A 26,219-nucleotide genomic window follows, 5' to 3' on the forward strand; every position below is an offset into this window, starting at 1 on the left:
ATGTCAATTTTTGCTAATTATAGTTAACCTTTGATATAAGTCAAATTAAAAGTAACTTTTTTACACTAAATAATTAGCAGTTGTTTAATTTAATTGACATTTTTTTCATTATTTCCGTCCTTGCTTGACTTACAAATGACTACATACATTGTATAAGCTTATTCAAAACTAATAAAACTCTCATAATGTAAAACCTTGGTTTCAGAAATCAGAAGTGTTTATTGAGTTGATTCATTATTTATTTATTTTTTTCATATTTTTCTGTCTGTTCTTGCTTGACTTTACATAAAATTAATTGAAAATTAAATACAAAAGTTTTATTGAAAACTAATAAAGCTGTGTTTTCTTCTATATTAGTTGTCTGACGATAAGTTGTAAACATTTATTATATCACAAAAATGATATCACATTTAAGTAACAAAAATTTATGACACAGTTTATGTTTGACACATTTTAAAGCTTTAGGGCATTTAATTTTATATATATATTAATCATGATTCATCGTTTGACAGCACTTACATATATCTAAAAATATAAAATTATATATACATATATATGTATATATATATTTATAGATATATGTAAGTGCTGTCAAACGATTAATCGCATTCAAAATTAACCTTTTATTGCATTGTATGTGTATGTAATGTGTATATTTATTAAGTATATATAAATGCACACACATGCATGTATATATTTAAGAAAAATGCTACGTTTATATATTAAATATATTTATATATCAATTTTATGAATATAAATATATACATGTAAATATTTTCAAAATTATGCTGTATGTGTGTGTATTTATACTGTCAGGGAACTGTCGTGTGTGTCGTGTGTTCCTGCCCCTTGTGTTTCCTTATTTGGTTTGTTTCCTGTCATATCATTAGTTTAATTCTTGTCCAGCCTTGTTTGTCTCATTAGCTATGATTTACCTGTGTATATTAGTCCTGTCTGTTGAGTTACAATTTGTCTGGTCTACTCGTTAACCCCGGTGTGTGATGTCCGTGTCTGCCTTGCCTTGTCCTGCCATGTCCTGATGTCTTAAGTAAAGTCTGTTCTTTGAGTTTATATCCTCGTCTGCGTGTTCCTGGTTCCTCCCTCGTGTGTGCACCGTGACATATACATACATAATAAATATACACAGTACACACACACATATTATGTGAACAAAAACTTAATTTAATTTAGATTAATTGTTTGACAGCACTAATATATATATATATATATATATATATACATACATGTGGTCAGAATTGTTGGCACCCTTGGTAAATATGATCAAAGAAGGCTGTAAAAATAAATCGGCATTGTTAATCCTTTTGATCTTTTATTTTAAAAAATCACAAAAATCTAACCTTTCATTGGATAATAAGAATTTAAAATATCATGATGAAATAAATGTTTTTCTCAAATACACGTTGGACACAATTATTGGCACCCTAGAAATTCTTATGAGTAAAATATCTCTGAAGTATATTCCCATTCATATTTACAATTTTGAGCACTCCAAGGTGATTATGAACATGAAATTACAAAGCCATGGCTTCCTGTTTCACAGAAATATAAATAGGAGGGAAAACAAAGCCCAAATCCCCTTAATCATCCATCACAATGAGAAAAACCAAAGAATATATTTCCGATGTGCAGTAAAAGATAATTGAGCTTCACAAATTAGTGAAGTGGCTATAAGAAAAGCACTAGAGCAGTGAAAATGACCATTTCCCCCATCAGGGCAATGATTAAGAATCTTCAATCAACAGAAAATGTTACGAAACTGCCTGAAAGAGGACGTGTGTCTATATCGTCCTAATGCACGGTGAGGAGGAGAGTTTGAGTGGCTAAAGACTCTCCAAGCACCACAGCTGGAGAATAACCTTAAAAAAAATTGTCAAACAGCCCCTACATCACCACATGTTGTTTGGGAGGGTTTCAAGAAAAAATTCTCCTAGCTCATCCAAAAACAAACTCCAGCATATTCAGTTATCAGACACGACTGGCACGACTTTTTAGCAGCAAACACTCAAGATGAGTTTGATGAACACAGGGATAAAAACCCATGTGTACAATGAAATATACTGCTGTATTTGTGATGTTGTGGGCCTATATTTCTGCTGAAGGTCCTGGACATCTTGTTTAGACACATGGCATCATGGATTCTATCAAATATTAACAGATAACATTTTTTTACAAGTAACTGACTCTGTTAGAAATCTTATAATGGGCCATGTTTGGATCTTCCAACCGGACAATAATCCAAACACAAACCTCAAAAACAACACAAAAATGGGTCACTGAGCACAAAACTAAGCTTCTGCTGGCCATTCCAGTCCTCTGACCTGAACTCTGTAGAAAATGAGTGAGGTGAACTGAAAAGAAGAAGTACCAACATGGAGCTGGGAATCTAAAGGGTCTGGAGTGATTCTGGATGAAGGAATGGTCTCTGATCTCTTGTCAGGTGTTCTCTAACCTCATCAGGCATTATAGGAGAAACTTTAGAGCTGTTAAACTGGCAAACGGAGGTTTCAAAAAGTATTGAATAAAAGGGTGCCGTTAATTGTGACCAATGTGTGTTTGAGAAAAACATTTATTTCATAATGATATTTCCCCCCATTTTAAAGTCTTATTATCCAATGAACGGTTTGATTTTTGTGAATTTTTAAATAATAGATCAAAAGGATTAACCATGCAGAATTATTTCTACAGCCTTCTTTGATCATATTTACCATGCCCATACAGATAGATAGATAGATAGATAGATAGATAGATAGATAGATAGATAGATAGATAGATAGATAGATAGATAGATAGATAGATAGATAGATAGATAGATAGATAGATAGATAGATAGATAGATAGATAGATTTAATTAAAATATTAAAGTACTGATTATTATGGGCACCAATAATAAAAAAAGTTTCAGATTAGAAAAATTAGAATTTACACATAAAATAATGGTTTATTTAGGCTAAACAAGATTATTACTTCTAAGTCAAGGTCCCATCCTCTCTTTCTCTCAGTAGAAACCTCATGTGATCCTTCAGCCTAGTGTGAAATAAGTTCACAGTTCGGCTCCAGTTTTAGCACGCAGTCGTGCTATATTTGGCACTCCAAATTTGCAACCCATCGAGGAGCCAGTGGAGTGAGATTCAACTCTCAGCAATTACAGCAGGCCGATGGAGGCGAGCACAACCACAACACAGCTGCTGTCACCTCGTGCTCAAGCCACGTGTGAAGAGGACGTGAGGTGGTTCACACTCACTCACTATGTGACGTGACCTCACTATTAACACCTTAAATGAACCTACACAGTGAACGAACCCACAGCACTCATGATCAGGGCGTAAAATCACAGCTGCCGCGGGTGTTTGATGCCACTGAATATGAAAAATAAGTCTATAGATGAAAATATTTACAGCATTTTAAGGCATGGTCACAACGTCCATTATACGAAGCAGTGCTAACACAGAAGTCACTTTTAAACCAAGCAGATTTCTGTTGGTCTTTGCAGCAAATTTGCGTGAGTGACCCACTGTATTGAGTCACCAGTTTGAACAGATCTGCAAGGTGTATGGAACATAGATATGTATATACGTATATCTATGGTATGGAAGCCTGGGCCATTTCCATCATGGAACAAAATGCTGTAAAAATTGCTGTAAAATTACCGGAACGGCTTTACCGGAAAATACAAAAATGTGCTGTTCACACAGGCAACGACGTTCCAAATTTTTACCGGTAAAGCACAATTTACACCAGTTTCAAAATACCAGTAAATTCTGTCCCATTATTAACCGGAAATAACCCCTAAACGGTAGTCTTGTGTATGTAAACATAGAGGGGTAAACGCGGTCAGTGTTTTTGTTTATGTTTTCATAAACTACGTGCCATTCACCGTACGGAAAATTTGAGCCACAGCTTCAGCGTCTAATTTATACTAGTGTAGGGGGGCAGGACGCTTCGGGTTCTAGAAAGCATTTGATTGGACAGAAAGTTTGATGAGAAGCTGAAGTGCAGTGTGATGTCATCAAAATTGCTGATCCATATTGGAGGAACTGAGAGATTAAGTTTTGAATGCTTATATCTTGTCAAAGTGAACTTTGTCATTGTTTAGGAGCACACTAGTTTATAGATAATCTTAAACCTCACATAGTCATACCAAAAGCCAAAAAAATTCCATTTTGATTTCATGGGGACTTTAACTTCTATAAACAGCCCTGAGTGAATGTGTCATCTGTGTCATCTTATGACTGGCCACGTTCCAAACTTAAATGTGCTCAGAACGGTAATCTCGTTCAGCGTTCACACAGAACACAGCACCTGTAATTTACTGGGATGCCTAATGTTTCATCTTCTCATACCGGCAAATTTAGCAAAAGTCCTATGGGCTATGTCTATAGGCTATATCAAAATTTTGACTTTTCCTCTCAAAATTTGTGACTTTATATCTTGCAGTTGTGAGTTAGCCCAGGGATGGGCAACTTCGGTCCTGGAGGGCCACTATCCTGCAGAGTTTAGCTCCAACCCTAATCAAACACACCTGAACCAGCTAATTAAGGTCTTCAAGATCAGTAGAAAGCTACAGGCAGGTGTGTTTGATTAGGGTTGGAGCTAAACTCTGCAGGATAGTGGCCCTCCAGGACCGAAGTTGCCCATCCCTGAGTTAGCCTATAAACTGGCAATTGTGAGTTGATATCTGACAATTGTTTTTTTTTTCTCAGAATTGTGAGTTTATGTCTCACAATTCTGAGTTTATATCTCGTCATTTCTACTTTTTTCTCATAATTATGGGAAAAAGTCTACAATTGTAAGATATAAACTCAGAACTGTGAGTAAAAAAGTTGCAATTCCATTTTTTATTTGATGGCAGAAAGTCCCCATCGTACGGATTCCTATTGACTGGATTTCACCCACACAATTTTGCCACGCAACAGTTAATGTGACCATGCCTTTAGACTCCCTGAAGATGTGTTTAACAGTATGACAACTGTTTGCTCAAGGTCAGAGTTTAAGGTGTGACTGTAATATCTTATAACCTGTGTGTGTGTTGGTTCTTAGTCTATCAACATTTCACCAGGTGTGTACCGCTGTGAGTCAGTTTTATGATGAAGAACAAACATCCAACCACATCGTATAAGGAAAGACTTAAGTACAAAATGCCATTGCTTTCACTTTGTTATTAGACTTTTAGGATATTAAAAGTGTCAGTAATGCCAGTTACGGAGTGAATTGTGGCTTTTTATCCATAGCGAAGTCATCCAGACCACATGTTTGATTAAACTTGATATCAGCATGGTCTCTTTTGAAAATAAAAGTCAATGGCACTGAAATGTGATTTGGAACAATTTCAGACCAAGAAAATCGAAACATCTTTGTTTTGGGATATACTGGTTAAGTATATTTGCACGCTGCTTGCTGGTAATGTCAGGACATTATTGGTTGACAATATCAATAACTACATAAATTCAGCATAAGACAAGCCAGACTTAATTGCAGTGTTTTACTTGGGCCTGTAATTTACTAGAACTACAGAAGCTTAAAATCGCCCTCTACTGTTTAAAAGTAGCACAAACATTTATTTTCAGACATTCATTTGGAAGAGGGGAAATACTCATAAGCATAATTAACAATACTACTACTAATAATGTTTTTTTCAATATAAAATACCGTATTTAAAAAGTTAAATTATGATATGTTTATTATATGTTTTATGCATATACACAAAAACGTTTACACATACATATTTTAATATATATAAATAATGATTTAATAACATAGTCATTCTATGTAATTGTGTATATAACCTTTAATCAGAAGAACTGAATAATATAAATAAAAAATATACAGTAGATCTTTGTATAGTATTATTACTATTAGATAATATTGCATAAAAGTTTTTACATAATTTATTTACATATGTTAAATATACAAATAATGTAGCCTATAGATATGTTTGTATATATATATATATATACGTATATACAGTGCCTCGCGAAACTATTCATACCCCTTTATGTTTTTCATGTTTTGTCATGTTGCAGCCTTATGTTAAACTGCTTTAAATTACTTTTTTCCCCACATCAATTTACACTCCATACACCATAATGACAAAGCAAAAAACAGATTTGTGACAACTTTGCAAATTTATTAGAAATAAAAAACTGAAATAAGTACATTGCATAAGTATTCATACCCTTAACTCAGTATTTCTCCAGAAATATTTGATTGAGTTCAAACCCAAGCTGTGGCTTGACCCCTCAAGGACATTCACAGAGTTGTCTATAAGCCACTCTTGCTGTGTGCTTAGGGTCACTGTCCTGTTGGAAGGTAAATCTTCTGCCCGTCTGAGGTTCTGAATGCTCTGGACTGGGTTTTCATTAAGGCTCTCTCAATATTTTGGTGTATTGCGCTTGTTTTCTACTCTGTCGAGTCCCTCAGGCCCTGCTGCTGAAAAACAGCCCCATAGCATGAGGCTGCTACCAGCACACTTTACTTTTGGGATGGTACTCTGCAGGTGATGAGCTGAACTGGTTACCTTCAAACATGATGCTTAGAATTGAGGTTCATCAGACCAGAGAATCTTGTTTCTCAGAGTCTGAGGGTCCTTTAGGTGCTTTTTTGCCAATTCCAAGTGTGTTTTCATGTGTATTCACTGAGGAGAGGATTGAGTTTGGTCACACCGCCATAAAGCCCAGATCGGTGGAGTGTTGCAGTGATATTTGTCCTTCTGTAGATTTCTCCTATCTCCACATATGATCATGGAGCTCAAGAGAGACCATCAGATTCTTGGTCACCAGTATAACCAAACCCCTTCTCCATCAACTGCTCAAGTTTGGCCAGCTCTACAAAGAGTCCTGGTTGTTTCATACTTCTTCCATTATGGATAATAGAGGCTACATGCTTCTGTGACCCTTCAATGAAGCAGAATTTTTTCTGAACTCTTCCCCAGATGTGTGGCTTGACGCAAACCTGTTTCTGAGCTCTACAGACTGTTCTTTTGACCTCAGGGCTTGGTTTGTGCTCTGATATGCATTATCAGCTGTTAAACCTCCAAATCATACTCATTCAAGTGAATTTGCCACAGTTTAACTCAACTTGAAGTTTAGTAACATCTACAAGTGATATGAGTACTCCTGAGCTAAATTTCAAGTGTCCCAGAAAAGGGTATGAATACTTATGCAATGGAATCATTTCAGTTTTTTATTTCTAATAAATTTGCGAAGATGTTACAAACCTGTTTTGTGCTTTGTCAGTATGGTGTATGGAGTGTAGATTGATGTGGAAAAACTAATTTAAAGCAGTTTAACATAAGGCTGCAACATAAAATGTGAAAAAAAATTAAGGGGTATGAATACTTTCGCAAGGCACTGTATATATACTAATATGGTGTGAATATAGATTTTTGTATCAAAAGATATTTGAATATTTTATGTATAGTAATTAAAAAAACAATAAACATAACATATCTAATTATCCAAGAAAATATTTCAAGCATAGCCATTGTAGATCATATCAAGTTTAATATCAAAAATACATTTCAGTGTTTATGTCTGTTGTTTAATCTTTGTCAGTCCAAAAGATTCCAAACATCTGTGTCCTAATGGAGAATCAGTTTAATCAACAAATAATAAATGTAAACATACTAAACTTATAAAAGTGCTACAATAAACTACAGAGAAAGATAATTATCTTGATTAATGTAACATATATATATATATATATATATACATTTATTTGTTTTTCTTTGAGAGAGAGAGAGAGAGAGACCAGTCTGATTTTTAGTGCTTTTTAACCCAAAATAATTCAGATTTGATTCTTTAGTGTTGAGAATAAGTGCGTGTTCAGAAAATTACATGGGATTCAGAGTTTAATAAAAAATAAAAAATACAAAAACTACCTAAAAATAGTTTTACGTGCCCACCCATTTTTCATGTTACCAAAAGTATTGGAACATGTGACTGACGTGTGTTTTGTTGCCCTGGTGTGTCCTATTAATTGATTATTCAAACAATAAATAGCACTGAATGTCTTCGCTCAGTTTCAGATCCGTGCAGACTGCATTTATAGTTAGTTAGACGTGTAACCAACATGAAAACCATGTCGATGGGTGAAAAACGAGCAATTGTGGAGCTGAGAGAAGATGAAAAATCAATCAGACCATTGCACAAACACTGGCAATAGCAAGTACAACCATTTGGAATCTCCTGAGGAAGAAAGAAACCACTGTTGTACTAAGTAACACACCTCAAACGGGTAGATCAAGGAAAACATCTGCAGTTGATGACAGAAACATTGTGACAGCTGTAAAGAAAGACCCTAAAACAACTGTTAGTGACATCAGCAACAACCTCCAGAGGGCAGGAGTGAAGGTATCACAATCTACTGTTCGCAGAAGACTTCATGAACAAAAGTACAGAGGCTACACCAGAAGATGCAAACTACTCATTAGCAAGAAGAATAGGAGACGTGCCTCAAAAATTCTGGGACAAGGTTTTATGGACTGATTTTATGGACCAAAGTGATGGAAAGGCTAAAGCTTGGAGAAAGAAAGGATCTGCTCATGATCCCAAACACACAAGCTCATCTGAAACACAGTGTACACAGGTGTACATTATAGTACACATAACACTAGTAATGTAATGGCTTGGGCTTTCATCGCTTCTTCTGGGACAGGCTCATTAATCTACATTAATGATGTAACGCATGATGGCAGCAGCAAAATTAACTCAGAAGTCTACAGAAATATTTTGTCTGACAATTTACAGAAAGATGCAACCAAACTGATTGGGAGATCCTTCATCATGCAGCAAGATAATGACCCAAAACATAGTGCCAAAACAACAAAGGAGTTCATCAGGGGCAGGAAGTGGAAGGTTTTAGACTGGCCAAGCCAATCTCCGCACTTAAACCCTGTAGAGTATGCATTTTACCTGCTAAAGAAGAGACTGAAGGGAGTAACTCCCCAAAACTGAAAGAGGCTGCAGTGAAAGCCTGGAAAAGCATCACAAAAGAAGAATGCAAAAGTTTGGTGACGTTAATGGGTCACAGGCTTGATGCAGTTATTGAAAGCAAAGGATTTGCAACTAAATATTAAGTCTTTTTCACTTTAATCTATGTTAATTCTATCTGTTCCAATACTTTTGCTCACATGAAAAATGGGTGGGTTCAAACAAAAGGTGCTATCTTCTAAGTTGTGTATCAGATCCAGATAAAAATACCTGTAAATAAAAGCTGAAATGTTAATCTCTCATCTCATATTAATCTTTTGTTGTCAAACCCAAATGTTTTCAGTCTACAGCAAAAATAAAGGAATTGGCCTCACTGTTCCAATACTTTCGGAGGGCACTGTATAAATATATACACACACACAAATACACATATATATTTTTTTATTGTTTTTATATATTACGGCTGTTAATTGATTAAAATATTTAATCGAGATTAACACGTGATTAATCGCAACTTCATCACACATTTATATTTGTTCTAAATGTACCTTAAATTAATACTTAATACTTAAATTAATACTTAAATTAATACTCTAATCAACATGAGCAATGACAAATATGGATGCTTTATGCAAATGTATGTTTATTATTATTGAAACCATAGTCAACATAGAGCATGAAGACTAGATATGTTTCAAAGGTCATAGATGTTTTTCAAAGAACTTGTTCATGTCTATTAGACACATGAAAAAAGAAATACCAAGTTCCCATTAATTTTCTTTGCACTGAGCAATTTACTTACACAAACCTGTTTACATTTTCACACTACTTCGTCTGAATCTTCCAAAATGTACATTTATAATTTATTATTAAATTTGTTTGCCTCAAACTAGTGTGTGCGCGCTGGGAAAGCAAGACCTCGCACGGCAGTACCGGCAAGTCTCAGAAACTACCTTATTTAGATAAGGTATGTCCAAGAAGTCGCTAGATGTGTGGAAAAAAGTCACTAAATCTAGTTGACAACACTGTGCATCTCCATTTCTCCAACTACGGGAGAACTAGGCCAAAGGTCAAACCAAAAATTTGTGCTGCGTTAATCGTGAGTTAATAAAATTAGTGCCGTTAAAATGATTTTATTAACGCGTTAATTTTGACAATATAAATGTGTTTATATATAAAAAATATATATATAGCTGTCTTTATATTTAGATAATTTTATCTAAATTTTATTTTATGAAACACATTTAATTTCACATTTAATATTGAAAGAAAAATACATTTTTGGGTATTTAGTTTTTTCTCCAAACAATTGAATAATGATGATATTTAATTAATATTTCAATATTTAATATTTTGTACACCAATGTTAAATGTGTTTCAGATGCCTTTAATAATTTTCATTCTTTAGAAAATTACACATAATTGTATTAATATAATTGCAGTATATCGTCTTTTAAAGATTCTTAGAACAGAATAATCTCGATTATTTGATTATATCATCCAAAAATGAAAATTCTGTCATTAATTACTCACCCTCATGTCGTTCCAAACCCGTAAGACCTTCGTTCATCTTCAAAACACAAATTAAGATATTTTTGATGAAATCCGAGAGCTATCTGACCCTGTATTGACAGCAACGCGCCACATGGACTATTTTAATGATGTCCTTGCTACCTCTCTGGGTCTTGAACGAGTCAGTAGTGTTGCTGTCAATGCAGGGTCAGATAGCTCTCGGATTTCATCAAAATATCTTAATTTGTCTTCTGAAGATGAACGAAGGTCTTACGGGTTTGGAATGACATGAGGGTGAGTAATTATTGACAGAATTTTCTGGAAGAACGTGGATGTTCTTACCTGCACAGGTAAACCGGCCACTTCCGCGTAGGCCAGAGCCTGAGGAACCGCAGTCAAACCCACCATCAGACCGGCGATCAGGTCCATCTTCAGCCAGGTCAGGTTATACCTGGGCAGCCAGGTGAGTATGGGAAAACAAGAGCGCAGGGCGGCATACCAGTGGAGACCCGTCACTGCTCCATCAGAAGATCCCACCGAACACCATCAGTTAAGGATCTTCATGAGCTGTAGTGCTTCATCCAGGATGTTGAATGCTACTCAGATGGTGTAGACAAACAAGGATGTGGCAGAGTTCACGGGAAGGGTGGAGCTATCAAGCTCTTCTTGGCTGTGTGCTAGTCAAAACGTTTCTTTTTGCTTCTCCATAAGTGTTTTTTCAAAGTACATCTGTGGAGAATCCACTAGTTAGTAAAACGACAAACGTAAACTACAAGACAGCATGACAACAAGCTATAAAACGCACGATCACGAGATTCAAACACTGCTGCTTGTGAAATTACTTGTTCAAACATGTGAATCATACAGTAATAAAAACATCCTGTTCAGAAACTGTTTTTTTTATTATTATTATTTAATTTGGCATACATTTAAACGGCAGTACAAAAATAACTTTATGTATAAATATATTAAAATTTAAATAATATATCATTATTTTTATTATTGTTATTATTATTTGAATTTGCATAACAGAAACAAAAAATTCAGGTTAATTACTGTAATGAGATGCAAAATGCAAAGAAAAAAATAGTAATGGCCATAAAAATACCCTTAAAAATGACTAAAATTACAAATTCTAGCATAAATATATTGCTATTACCAATAATGCATTATTATATTCTGTTTTATGTTTTGCATTCAAGTAACAAGATTTTATTGATTTATTTTTTTGCATTACAGTAACAAGATGCAAAATGCAAAGAAAACACTTAAAGAATTACTAAAATGACTAACGATGCAAAAATATATTCCAATCAAAAATATGATTACATTTTATTTATTTATTGCATTTCAATAACGAGATACAAATTGCAAAAATAGAAAAAAAAAGAAAATAATCAAACATCGCAATGGGCCTAAAATACCCTTAAAACTGATTAGGTAAGAGTTTTGACATGAATCATATGACATTTTAAAAGGATCTCATGATCTGAGTACACAGTGCAATGCACATAGAAGAAAAGCATTTGAAAAAACATACTAAATATAATAATAATCTCAGTTAGATAATCGTATTTATAAACCAAACTGCAAGTTGAGATCAATGTTAAGAGGCACAATGTGAAACCTCAGAGACCTTTGATTCATCGGAGTTCAAACATTATTTATATCAACACATAAATATACAAAGAAACATTTGAGCACTCAAAGCGACTCTGGCATGTATCGCGGTCTGAGCAGCGACGCGCCACGCGATTGGCTGAGGATCCGCGTCAGCTGATCGCGGTCATGTGACTAACTCATAGGGCGGAAGTTGGTCTCGCGGAGTGTAAACAAAGTCAAGACTTTTCCATTTGCTTTAGTAACATGGTTTCTGGAGGCAAATGACACTAAAATGTCGTTTCTGTTCGCGTGGACTCTGTTGTGTCTTCTGGTTTGTTGTGATATAGGAGAGTGCAGAAGAAGAAATGTGCTTCTCATCATTGGTGTGTAGTAAAACACAATCATGGGTTTTTTATAAATACTGATTTGACAAAATAACTAATTTATACACTTATGTCTGTGTTGTTGTTATCTTGTATTTATGTCTATTTTATTTTTGTGTTATTTTGTTTTGTTTGTATTGCTGTTATGTTGTATTAAGGTTGTATTGATGCTTGTATTGTTATGTTGTATTAACATTGTTTTGATGTTTGTATTATTATGTTGTATTAAGGTTTTTGTATTGTTATGTTGTATTAACGTTGTTTTGATGCTTGTTTTGTTAAGTTGTATTAATGTTGTGTTTATGTTCTGTTGTGAAACACAGCTGATGATGGTGGGTTCGAAACGGATGTCTACAACAACACTGTGGTCCAGACCCCTCATCTCCGGGCTCTCTCTGAGCGCAGTGTGATCTTCAAGAACGCCTTCACCTCCGTCAGCAGCTGCTCACCAAGTCGTTCCACCATCCTGACTGGACTACCACAGGTAACCAGCAGGTTAAAGTCTCTATTTTAGCATTGGCCTTTGGATAAACTTGGCTTGAACGTTCTTTCTGATCAATAGCACCAGAATGGGATGTACGGTCTCCATCAGGGAGTTCATCACTTTAACTCATTTGATGGAGTGCAGAGTCTTCCTCTTCTCCTGAAACAAGCACACATTCGCACAGGTACGATGAAGATCTATTAATCTGTGAATATAAAAAATGTTCATGTTAATGCACTTCTGTGTTTGACGCCAGATAACAGAAAAAATCTCTACTGAATGACAATTTTGTGTCAGTGTAGTGCTGCACGATGAATATTTCTATCGCAAATTATTTGTACTACACTGAAAAAATCTAATCTTTATCATTTGTTTCTGTGTTTAAGGCCAGATGATAGGACAACTGTGACTGATTTGTACCAATGTGTCAAATCTGTATGAAGAAAAACCAATTATTCTTCTGACTCTAAAACAAAAATATATATATATAAAAACTTTTTTGTTTTTCTACGAATAGCAAGTTTTTTGTACAAATTTAGGAAAGTAGCTTCTAACTATTATGACTTTTGGGATTGCTTCTATTTTGAGCCCTGATAATAGTCTTTCTACCAAATGACAGATTGATACCAACGTAGCGTATGAGTACGACAATTAATTTTTCTATGAATTTTAAAGTTTCGTACAAATTTTGAACACCTTTTGGCAGACGTTTTTTGTGCTCAAGAGAAAACTAGCTTATGATTCGTAACTAAACACTCAAAACATGAGTGAATCTTGGAAAATTTTTGAGTTTTACATCATTCATAATTGTTTTTGTTTTTTTTTGGAAAGGTATCATCGGGAAAAAACATGTTGGCCCAGGCCCTGTATACCCGTTTGATTTCGCCTACACAGAAGAGACCAATTCCGTTCTTCAGGTGGGTCGAAATATCACCAAGATCAAGCTCCTTGTCCGGAAGTTCTTCCAAAGCCAGAAAGAGGAGAGGAGTGAGAAGGAAGAGGAGCGGCCGTTCTTTCTCTACGTGGCATTCCATGATCCTCACCGTTGCGGCCATTCCCAGCCTCAGTATGGAATGTTCTGTGAAAAGTTTGGGAATGGAGAGAGCGGAATGGGGAGAATTCAGGATTGGGAGCCGAAGTATTACTCTCCAGACCAGGTCAAGGTGAGCCGCCTTACTAATAAAGAAAAATGTAAAAGGTCATTAGTTGAATTTCCTAACCATCAGTCTCTTCATATATGACTAGGTACCGTACTTTATTCCGGACACTCCTGCAGCGAGGGCGGACATTGCGGCCCAATACACAACGGTCAGCCGGCTGGACCAAGGTTATATATTTTACACCATTCACAGTAATATTTAAACATTTGCTTGCATAGATCTTCACAAATGTTCTGCTTGATTTCGAAGGTGTCGGTCTGGTTCTTCAAGAACTACGGGATGCGGGATATGAAAATGACACTCTGGTGATCTACAGCTCAGATAACGGAGTTCCGTTTCCTAATGGTCGCACTAACCTATACAGCTCAGGTGTGAAGGAACCCATGCTGGTCTCCTCACCTGAACACTGGCAGCGTTGGGGGCAGGTTAGCCAGGCGTACGTCAGTCTGCTGGGTAAGAGCCAATCAATAGCTTGATTAAATGATATCAGGATGTGCACAGCTCAAAGTCTCTCATGGGCTGTAACTGCTTTTATTTCAACAACGTTGTTTGCACCGTGCTCCTCCGTTACTTGATCTTTTCATTTTGGTGCGTTACTTTATATAAGAAATTATGATCCGCACTCACGAGAACAGTCTTCTTTTTCCGTTTTATTTAACGAACATCACCAATGGGGAAAAGACACAAACTACCAAGCCTTCCTCAGTGTGTAAAGCGATTACATCCCTCCACCCACTTTTCAAGTCACCAATTATGTCGACGTCATCACTCATTAGTCAATGTCAAATCATTAGTCAGTGGAAAAAGCGCTCCAAGCGCAATCAAAATGGAAGAAACCAATGAGAAGAGGGCGTTGGGGAAAAGGACTTCGGGAGGTAACTTCATCCGAATCTACTGTTTCAAAGACAATATTGTATTTAATTGATCAGACAAAGAATTATCCACTGAACAAACTACAGTATTGAGTAAAGGACTATCATTTGTACCATATAATGTCTCAAATCCCTTTATGCTCAACGTTTAAGTTTTTTGGAAATGTGAAATTGAGAAGTTTTTTAATTCGAATGTGAATGCAACTCCATATGTACAACAGTTTAAACCGAAAAGTACTTTTACACCAGTAATTTATAATCATTCAGTTAATACTTTTTGTAGACTTTTGTAGAAAAATGATTACAAGAACCCCATAATGAATTGCATAAGCAAAATTTAACAAGAGGGCAAAGAGAAGCATTATCAGCATTAATTAATGATCCGACATTGACTATTCAAAGAGCAGATAAAGGTGGAGGGATTGTGGTTATGAATACTAGTACATACATCGAGAAAATAAAAGGAAAGTTACATCATGAGACATTTTATAAGAAACTTGTATTTAACCTGACTGAGTCCTATAAAAAACTAATTGATGAAATTTTACAAATAGGATTAGATAGGAAATGGATTAATGAACAAGAATTTAAATATTTAAAAAAATGAATATCCTAGGATTCCGGTTTTATACACTTTACCAAAAATTCATAAATCACTAGAAGATCCTCCAATGCGACCAATTGTTTCAGGGAATGTGTCATTGACAGAAACTATATCTAAATTTCTTGATTCTTTGATTCAAGCGATAGTGCCTTCCTATTTAAAAGACACCACTGATTTTTTTTAATAAATTGAATCAAATTCCTTGCATAAGCACGATGGACTGGCTTCTAACGCTCGATGTCACTTCACTCTACACAAATATACCTCATGAGGCAGGTTTGGATGCACTCAATTTTTACTGTAAAGATGATGACAGCAGAGTACCATCACAATATATAGTGGACCTTACTACATTAGTCTTAACCAAGAACTATTTTTTATTTGAGAGAGATTTTTATTTGCAAGTGCAAGGTAGCTTCAGCAGATTTTTGAGTTTTCTCCACTTATTTTTGTAGGAGATTCTCAACTTTTTGTTGTATAAACTTAAAACAAGTTGAGAAAACTCAAAAATCTGCTGAAGCTGGTTACCTTAAAATTTTAAATTGGCTCAACTTTCTTTTTTTTTACAGTGTACAGCGATGGGCACTCCCATAGCACCAAACTATGCAAATTTATTTCTGGGTAAATTTGAAAAAGATCATGTCTATAATAACGATCCATTTCAGTTAAATATTAAAGTTTGGATGCGTGATGTGATTGTGGTGATTCAACATTGACTAACGAGTGATGACGTCGACATAATTGGTTGACTTGAAAAGTGGGTGGAGGGATGTAATTGCTTTACACACTGAGAAAGGCTTGGTAGCCGAAACGTTTGTGTCTTTTCCCCATTGGTGATGTTCATTAAATAAAATGGAAAAAGAAGACTGTTCTCGTGAGTGCGGATCATAATTTCTTATATACTGTAACTGCTTTTAACCACTAGGCAGTGCTGTACGCCTGTTTAAGAAAACACTGCACACTCATGCACTTGTTTCTGTGACTGAGGCTATAGTATAGAAATACTGTTACTGAATGGCAGATATAAGGAAACATCTGTACGATAATTATTTGTATCAGAAGCTATTTGTACTACACTTTTTTTTATGCAAATAGCCAAATATTCATATCACTCTGCGTTTAAGCTAATATCTTTTTATTTACTGACAGATTGTCAATGTGATAAAATAAAATTCTATTTTTATGAATTGCAAGTTGTTCGTACGATATTATGAATCGGCGTCCCTCATTATTGCACATTTTCATTCTAGATTCTGTGTTTGAGGTCTCATTTTTATTTTTTGCTCCAGTTATTGTCAGTGTAACATTTTATATTTGTATGAATTGCAAGTTGTTCGTACGATATAAAAAAATTATCATTACATCTTTTCACACTTGATTCTATGTTTAAGGCCATATCTTTCTATTTACTCACAGATTATTGCCAGTGTAACAACAGTTTTGATTTGTAAAACAGCATCTCTCATTTTTTCCCAGACATCACTCCTACCATACTGGACTGGTTTTCTTTGCCACATCCATCATACAGTCTCTCAGGGGCTCGTCCGGTTGTGTTGACGGGTCAGTCTCTTCTCCCAGCCCTGATCTCAGAACCGTCCTGGGTCACCGTCTATGCCAGCCAGAGTCTCCACGAGGTCACTATGTTTTACCCAATGCGCTCCATCCACCAGGGCCGCTACCGCCTCCTGCACAACATGCATTACCGCATGCCCTTCCCTATAGACCAGGACTTCTACGTGTCCCCTACCTTCCAGGATCTGTTAAACCGGACTCAGACGGGTCAGCCCACAGGCTGGTTTAAGACTCTAAAGGAGTATTACTACCGGGAGAGGTGGGAGCTGTTTGACATCCAGTCAGATCCGACAGAGAGGCGGAACCTAGCTGGTGATCCGGCCTACACCCCGGTTCTGAAGAGCCTGAGGGATCAGCTGCTGAAGTGGCAGTGGCAAACAGAGGATCCCTGGGTGTGTGAGCCAGATGCAGTCCTCGAGACCAAGCTGGAACCACAGTGCCGACCACTGTACAATGGACTATGAGTGCCTAAAATTTGAGAGAAAACTGAATTAACTTGTTATGGTTCAGGTTCACTGTTTAAATGGTTTAATATGAGAACTGTAAGATTATGTTTGTAGTTTTAATATTGAAAATGTTAATAAACATTTTAAATAAGTCAACATTATCGCATCTCTTTTTTTTATATTACCTCTACTTTATTTGAAAATGTTTGAAAATATTTGACATATTTGACACTGTGTTTTAATTGCCATAGACTCCATATACATGTCTTCTGCCTTCCAAGTTTCATTTTTGAGAGATTGGCAATCAATTTACTTTATCATATAATAATTTTAATATGTTTTTATATGTCATCCCAAATACCTAAGGAACAACATATCAAAATTATATTTTTGTATATTAATTATTATATGCATTACTTTTTGGCTATCATTTCAAAATTACATTGTTGTATTTACATTGTGTATTATTGCTTTATTACGAATAATATTGTTATTGTATAGTACTAATATTTTAATGATAATAGCAGTTATAATAATAATAAACATTATTTCTGGCTTCTTAAATGTCATCTCATACCTATTTTTGCATTTTATTGTTTTTCTTATAAACTCAAGTTTGTTATGGCTGCTTGAATTACTATATTGAAAGTGCTCTCTCATTTAAATGATTTAGAAATCTGCCAATCTGGTTAAACCTTGTGACGTTTATCCAAATGTGTAATTACTGAGAAGTCAATAAGTCAATATTTTAAATCACGTATTAATGAGACTTCATTTTAAGGTACTACGCACTTAGATTTCCTATAGTAATTATTTCAAAATACTTTGATATCTTTATACTTTGGTTCAGGCGAATGTGCGTCTTTACGCACGGGATTTTCTCTTTTCTAATTTGCGCTGTGACGCCAGAAAGACGTTTATTGATCAATATAGACAGGTTCGGTGACACAGAAACAATATTAACTCGCCACACATCACATCCACCTGACGTTAAGGGCTCCCCAGCCATCTCCAAACAGGCGCAAAGACGCGCAAATCAATCCTATTGGCCGGAAATATGAATCATCTAGTGGGGAATGACGAACGAGATCACGACTCCGAGGGGTATATATAAACTCCAGATGTGTGGAGAACATCAATCCAAAAGCTACGAGGCATCATAAATCACAACACACGCGTTTGGGTCCAGTGCGCAATGGAGAGGTCCGTCAGATCCGTGTTGGTGTTCGTGGCTGTTTCCATCCTCATCTCCAGCCATCCTACAGACGCCTGGTACAAGCAGTCCACCGGGCCGAGCTACTATTCCGTCGGGAGAGCCTCGGGTTTGCTGTCCGGGATCCGGAGGTCGCCGTATGTGCGCAGATCTGAGACCGAATCAGCGCTGGACAGCAGCGAGACCCCCGACGTCTCCAACAGCGTGATGCCCGACTTCAGCAGCAGACAAACTCCAGTTCTTAAAAACATGGTAAATTCTATTGTATTTGACGAAAAGCATAGGCTATATATTTAAATGTTATTTTATTTAAAAGTTAATAAATTCAAAATATTTTATAAAATTATTTTTTTTTATTTTATTCATAAACATTATATAATGCTTAACTGAGCAGAAGCTACTCAATCCAATTAGAAATACATATGTGAACTTACAAAAAACATGATTTTTCTTTATATTTAACTTTTTTACATAAATTATTACTAACGATAAATTTACAATACAATATAAATCATACCTGATTTGTATTCAAATATGAATATTCAGAACATTTCAGAACATATGAATTAGCCTAATTAATGTATATTAAAATGTTCTATATATATATATTTGAATGTACATTTACATATATTAACAATAGGCCTACAAAAGCTTTTTAAAACATGTTTCCACATTCTAAAATCGTCTAACAAATGAAAACGTTGTTTAAACATTAAAACCCATATAAAAGCAGCTATAATTTGGTTGCTTTCAGCGCGCATATATATATATATATATATATATATATATATATATATATATATATATATAATTTGTATATCTCAATAGAAAAACAGGACGAATTCAAGCACAGAAACTCAGTCAAGTGTTTTACATTAATATTATTTTTTTATTATTTAATTTTTTTTCTCAGTCAGATTTAATGTAGACACCTTTGATGTCTGACCGGTTTTGAAAAAAACAAAAAAACATAAGACCGACGCATACGTGAATTCAGGCATCAGAACCATAACTTAAATGAACTTTAACTGTGCCGTTTTTCCCCTCAGGCCATCTGCGTAAAGGACATTTCTCCAAACCTACAGAGCTGCGAGCTGGTTCAGGACGGTTCAAGCACGTTTCGGTGTAAAGCAGACGTGTTTCTCTCGCTCGATTCGCTGGACTGCTTCACCTCCTGAGCGGAACCCGTCTCTCTCCCTCTCCGACCCAAAGTCTCTTCCATTTCAGGAGTATTTACAGCCAAGGCAGTGAGGCGCGCTGTTGACATTGAATGTTTACTTGATTTACACCAGGGTTGTTCAGCGCTGCTCCTGAAGATATAGCTTCCTGCAAAGTTTAGTTATATACCAATAATAATCATTGTCATTATGAGTGATATATTATAAATCCGTACACCTTATTTCGCCGCAGCAAAAGTTCTGGGAATGTGCGAGGGATGATTCATTCGTGATGATTCATGATATATATATATATATATATATATATATATATATATATATATATATATATATATATTAAAGCGAAGTAAACAAAACTATTTGCTCTGCAAACCAGTGTGTTCATAATTACGACGCAGCATTAAAATAATATGAGAATATATGCAAGTTTGTAATATCTAGCAGCATAACGAGCCGCTAAAAATAATCGGAAGTCTGGCACATTCAAAGTTGAACATGGTTTTGTGATAGGCTACACAAAACCCCCCTATTCTTCTTAAAATGAAATTTGGTCATCAAGACATACAGTAAAGAGATAAATTTTAGTTTATAGCAAAGTGAAGTCAAACCGAATTCAATTCACTTCCAGTGTGAACGCACTTAGTTTCAGCTTTATTTTGCAGGAAAATAGATCTTGGAGAGCAGTTCTGAGCACCCCTGGTTCACACAATGTGAAGTTTGCTGCTTTAAATTTGTAAATGGAAAAATAGGAAATCCACAAACAAAACGGAGAGGTATTTTCTGTTTGATCTGTTCTCCTCTGCGCCCGCCCGTCTCTTGTACCTACTTCCAGATGTATTAAATATTCATAAAAAGAGTTCACTGTTATGAGCAAAAACTTTCAAAGATGTTTTCTTTATTTTATTAAACTTGAAAGATATACCGTTCATTCTGTGTACGCTTGTGTTGTGCATTTGTGCTGGCGTGATTTGTTTCATACCGTTCATTGTGTGAGAGATCAGCACAAAACAAAATATCAAAAACATTAATGTTAGTTTTTAATGAGGTTTCTATTCACAGTGGCTTTTTTGCATTTACAAAAGAGTGACTTGAATTTACCTTGCAAAGTGGCACAACATACAGCATTTAAATAGAAAAACACATTTTATATCAACCAAATCTTAATGAATAAATGGGTTAGGCATCATTTCAAACATATTTACAAAATTTGCTACAGGTATGATTATGCTTCATATAGATGTGTCTATGTGCGTTTGGCTCACCTTGGTACAATAAAACCATTTCAGATTGAATCACCAACCAAGACTCAACAACTATAAAAGTGCTGGATCACAAATAAGTCAAAAGCAAAAGATGATTCATCACACAAAACCCCCCCAAAACAACACACTGGACCCTGACAGGGTGTTCTGTTCAATCTCTGAATGGAATGTGTTGGGCAAAGATTTACACTAGGGGAAAAGGTTATTTTATAAGTGATGATTAACCATGGTAACGTACACACAGGAAGTGGGGGATCTTGGTTAGAAATGATGGGATGCTTGGACGAGCAACTCGACCACTCAAAGGACAGCATAATTTACTCTTTAAATCCATATTATACACTTCCACAGCATAATATGTGATTCATATGGGCTGATTATTGCATTTTTATTAGATATTTGGTCTTTTTTTAGTTTGTGTTTAAGCAAGAAGAAAATAAACTGCCATTTATTCAGTTATTGCTTCATTAAACGTGTGCATTCTAGTTAATATAATTGCATCATATACAATAAATACCATCAGCATTGTGAAGGACTCATCCGTGAGTCTTTAATGAGTTATTAAAGGAGGAATGGTTCTCAGAGCAGAGACACGGCCTCCAGGTTCTCCTTGATGATGGTGTCCATGACGACCTGGAAAACTACCTGTACGTTGGAGGTGTCGGTCGCTGTGGTGAAGTGGTGGTAGATGAGTTTGCTGGGCGTCGTGTTGAGAGACACAAACATTGAGGCAATGAACCGGGCGGCAGCATCCACGTCACAGTCAGCTCCTGCGAACAAAAACACAGGGAGATGTTTGTGAAAAAAAGTGGTTTTATTTGATACTGTTAAAAAAAAATATATATATATATATATATATATATATATATATATATATATATATATATAGAATGTATTTTAATGTATTCAGTGTCATGAAAAAAACTAATTATAGGTTGTATCATAAGAAACTATGAATGCACTACAATCAATGAATCATATATACTTCAGAGAAAGTGAAATATCAATATTTTCCTTTGCATGGGTGCAAAAGTATTTTCTCTAAGGAATATTTAAGCTAGAAATCAACAGTTTCAAAATATGAATGCGGTTCAATAACCACTGGTTTGAAAAACAAAACAGGAGATTGCTTCAAAAACATATGAATTTATCAATGGCGAATTATGCATTACCAGGAAACCCTGTACATCCGAGAGAAGACGGGCGAAGTGAAAGTAATTGAGGTTTTCCCCATAAAAAAATTAAAAATGAAGTGAGAGTCTATGAATATCTGACGAGATCTGCTCCAAACGGCAAGATTGATGAATGGGATCAATCTCTAAACCTCCAATGCTAAATTGACATTTGCATTTCTGGGTCTGTCTGAATTATATCTGAGTCATATACAAGTGTCATGGAGGGAGTGGGAGGAGGGGAGAGAAGACAATATCATGCGAGAAATTTCCAGCCTTGTCCATCTTGACCTTTTCTCCCTGAGATAAAAACTACGGGATCCATTCCAGCTGATTAAACGGCCAAACTACAGACTCAAGCCGACACGGTGGATTCAGTCTTAATGGAAGGACAGTGCTACAGGATGAAAAGAAAGAAAGAAAGAAAGAAAGAAAGAAAGAAAGAAAGAAAGAAAGAAAGAAAGAAAGAGAAAGAAAGAAAGACGATGACTACAAACAACTAAAATAATGAAATAGCATATAAATGAATAAAACAAACAGGAGAGAAGACAACAGAAAATGAAAAAAGCAAATGAACAATAACAAATAAATGAACAAAATCAAAGAAATAAAATTGACTAAAATTTAAAATAAACAAAAAAGAAAAGGAGAACTAACAGAAGGAAACCAAACAAGTGACAAAAAAAAAAAAAAAAAAAGAATGAACAAACATGAACATGCTGGAAAAAGAAAATGAACAAACAAAATATAATAGGGGGAAACATTTAATGAAAAAAGTAGTAAAAGAAAAACAAACAAAAGAAAAACAAACAAAAGATGAGCAAGGGACAGAACAAACAAAGAAGAACAAAAACAAACAAATGAATAAAGGACAGAACAAAAAGAAACAAATAAATAGAAGAAAAGCAAGAACAAACAAACTGGGAAAAGAAAAAAAAGATCAAGACTGAAACAAAAACAGCACTAGAATAAAGGAATAAAAGAAAGAACAAGTGCAAGCAACTGAACAAACAAATGAATAAAATGGAGAAAACTGAAACCAACAAACAAAAGAACAGAGAGAATGAACAATGAAAGAGAATAAACAAACAAATGAACAAACAAATGAAGGACAGAACTAAGAAAAGAACAACAACTAACAAAAAAGAACAGATAATTGGAAGAAACAAATGACTAAAAAGAAAGAACAAAAATAATGAAAGAATAAATTGAAAAAAAATGAACAAACAAAAGAAAATTAAACAAAATCAATGAACAAAAGAACAAACAAATAAAAAAAGAACAGAAATAGAACTAAAATGACAAAGACTTAATGAACCACACAAATGTTTAAAATTAATGGATGTCTAAAAAAATGAGAACAAAAGAAAAAAGCAAACAAACAAACGAATGATACAAACAACTAAATCAAAGCGAACATCACAAATAAAGAAAGAATGAATATATTTAGGAGCTGTAGAAGAAATGCTTGCAAGGACATGAGTGAGCAAACAAATAAAACTTTGCAAGCAGCTGAAGAAAATAATACACTTTCTTTCAAGAGTCTGCAGAGAAAGTAAACATGATTCATGTGTAATCACAGATCCGTCTCTCACCTCTGAACTGGGGAAGGTAATGCCGCAGATGACGCCCGGAGTGGAGAATCTTCTCTTGGAAAAGATCAATCTTGTTCATGAATAATATCTGTAAAACATAAAGAGACACTTGTACGCCAAGCTGTATTGAGACAGACACAACCCATAAATCAGTCGCTCTGTAAAATCAATCCTTTAGGACAAGAACTGATTAGTGCAATACAACAGCTATAGAAAGTCTTCAAAGTGAAAGTTTTATGTGGTTATAATGACCGACTTGACAAAAAGAGATTATAAAAGGAATAGTTCAACCAAAAATGCACTCACCCTCAGGTCAGTCAAGATGTAGATGAGTTTTTGTTTCTTCATCAGAACAGATTTGGAGAAATATATCACTTGTTCACCAATGAATCCTCTGCAGTGAATGGGTGCAGTCAGAATGAGAATCCAAACTCTCCTTCTGATGGCACCCATTCACTGCAAAGGATCCATTGGTGATTAAGTGATGTAATGCTACATTTCTCCAAATCTGATGAAGAAACAAACTCATCTGTATCCTGGAAGGCCTGAGGGTGAGTCAATTTTCAGCAAATGTTCATTTTTGGATGAACTCGGCTCGGGTGCACTTTTCCTTTTATATTCCTCAGTGTCCACAAAAGAAGATCGAAAAAGAGAATAACATTGAGTTCGGCTCAGTATAATGGCTTAATTAACGACTTACTCCAGTGATGATTTTGCTCAGCGTTGCAAAACAACACAGTGTGACTAACATGGCTATAAAATCTTAACAAGGGCAGTTAGCGCACCTCATTACACGGACGGAGGGCGTACGATAAATAGACAGACAACAAAGTGGACCACCGTCACCCACGGGGACGACCTAAATTATACCTGCTAGTTTAATTACCAAACGACATGGGCAATTATAACAAAGTCTGGGCTAACTGACGATGTGGGCTGTAATTATGAGGGAAGATGGTAAATCTGGAGGCGAGGTTACCACGGCAAGCTACGGTAATCAGTGAAATCAAAGAAGAAGTTTCGATGAATGAAACCACAAACAGTGCCGTCTAAACAAGCGACAAACTCTTATCAGGTGATCGCAAAAACATTAATCGTAAAATGAGTTTATAATGAGATGTAGGTTCAGAACTTGTGAAGAACTCACTGACACTGGTCAAACCGGTGACGTAAAGTTAACGTCCACGTAAAATGACTTTGGTAACATACTAATGACAACTAGCTATATATGAGAGGATGGAGGGGAGGGGCTAAAAATGAGAGTACTTGATGATGTCAGCAGAAACGGAAAGTCATTTCACAGGCAGATTATAATCACGAAAGATTAGTTTATTTTAAATTTTTTTACAAAGACAAATTTGAAAGTTGAAAATGAAATATGAAAAGTAAAAAAATGGAACGTTAAAATCATCGCAAACTTTAGTAGCGGCGCTAAAAGGACTGTCAATATAAGCAGCATAAGCACCAAGACTGTCAAAAAATAAACACCTGATAACATTTGAAAATGTTGTAGAAGTGGCTGAAAACTATATATATCTATATTATTTATTTTCATTGTATTATATAGTTTAATAGTTTTCAGTAAATTCAAACTATTAAATAAAACAAATAAAAATATTCACAATTATGCAAAAAAAGTGCTGCTGGGGTGTAAAAAAAAAAATCCATTAATCGGTGCTCTTTGGATGCGGGATTCTTTCATATCATCAAACTCATAAATCCAAGGCACTCGAGTAGTGTGAAAAAATGAAAAAGCCTTTATTCACATGGCTTTAGAATTTAAAAACAACACATTTGTTACAGTGCTTTGAATTGATTGATTATGACTACGATAAGTAATACTTTCATTGTTACTTCGATACCTGTTCTGGTGACTACGTCATGTGATGAACTGATTGCTTAAATTAACTCTGTGTGTGTTTGTAAATTGACAACCTGATGAAGGCGAGTTAGCCGCAACGCGTCGGTGCACAAATGTGTTGTTTTTAAATTCTAAAGCCAAGTGAATAAAGGCTTCTTCATTTTTTCACACTACTCGAGCACCTTGGATTTAGGAGTTGTTTGATAAAATAAAAACGTGTTGCAAGGCACTTTTTTTTTTTTTTGGTCACACGTTGCCTGTTTTGCATCATCTCTTGATTGACGACACTGACCTCCTCTCGAGCTAATGGGACGATGAGATTGGATGAGCTCTCTCTGTTAACTGAGCCGTTTCT

At 35.3% G+C, this 26,219-nt stretch overlaps 3 protein-coding genes across 5 annotated transcripts in view; 2 read left to right on the plus strand and 1 right to left on the minus strand.

Moving 5' to 3' along the window:
* Positions 1-12,242: 12,242 nt before the first annotated feature.
* On the plus strand, positions 12,243-18,145 carry LOC306867549 (N-sulfoglucosamine sulfohydrolase-like). 3 transcript variants are annotated; one of them, XM_079413276.1, is made up of 7 exons: positions 12,243-12,445; positions 12,769-12,929; positions 13,008-13,113; positions 13,761-14,092; positions 14,175-14,256; positions 14,339-14,542; positions 17,042-18,145. In XM_079413276.1, exons 1-7 carry the CDS (start codon positions 12,355-12,357, stop codon positions 17,599-17,601), a joined length of 1,536 nt encoding a protein of 511 aa, XP_079269402.1. In that variant the 5' UTR covers positions 12,243-12,354; the 3' UTR covers positions 17,602-18,145. The 3 variants fall into 3 exon arrangements, with proteins under 3 accessions (XP_079269402.1, XP_079269404.1, XP_079269403.1); XM_079413278.1 differs by having other exon boundaries at positions 12,249-12,445; positions 13,761-14,086; XM_079413277.1 differs by having other exon boundaries at positions 12,277-12,445; positions 13,014-13,113.
* Positions 18,146-18,778: 633 nt separating this feature from the next.
* Positions 18,779-19,974, plus strand: LOC306867561 (neuropeptide B-like; the record flags this gene model as incomplete). The annotated part of the gene is made up of 2 exons (XM_079413292.1): positions 18,779-19,048; positions 19,846-19,974. 2 exons carry the CDS (start codon positions 18,779-18,781, stop codon positions 19,972-19,974), a joined length of 399 nt encoding a protein of 132 aa, XP_079269418.1.
* A 1,015-nt stretch (positions 19,975-20,989) lies between these two features.
* The window catches only part of LOC306867553 (guanine nucleotide-binding protein G(o) subunit alpha-like), a 34,424-nt gene continuing 29,194 nt past the window's right edge, over positions 20,990-26,219 (minus strand). Inside the window, exons 8-9 of the mRNA XM_079413284.1 lie at positions 24,004-24,091; positions 20,990-22,006 (exon numbers count right to left, since the gene is read on the minus strand). Of these exons, the coding sequence (XP_079269410.1) occupies positions 21,816-22,006; positions 24,004-24,091 (279 nt within the window). The 3' untranslated portion in view covers positions 20,990-21,815. The remainder of the gene's footprint in view (positions 22,007-24,003; positions 24,092-26,219) is intronic.

Source organism: Barbus barbus (assembly GCF_936440315.1).
Source record: "Barbus barbus genome assembly, chromosome: 49".
Taxonomy (NCBI): Eukaryota; Metazoa; Chordata; class Actinopteri; order Cypriniformes; family Cyprinidae; genus Barbus; species Barbus barbus.

What these genes read in the sequence shown, in the direction of transcription:
- LOC306867549 (XM_079413276.1), top strand. Translation starts at nt 12,355, where the DNA reads ATGTCGTTTCTGTTCGCGTGGACTCTGTTGTGTCTTCTGGTTTGTTGT. An exon ending in TCCTGACTGGACTACCACAG is followed by an intron (nt 12,930 to 13,007) that starts GTAACCAGCAGG and finishes TCTGATCAATAG; the next exon opens with CACCAGAATGGGATGTACGG. An exon ending in GGCGTACGTCAGTCTGCTGG is followed by an intron (nt 14,543 to 17,041) that starts GTAAGAGCCAAT and finishes ATTTTTTCCCAG; the next exon opens with ACATCACTCCTACCATACTG.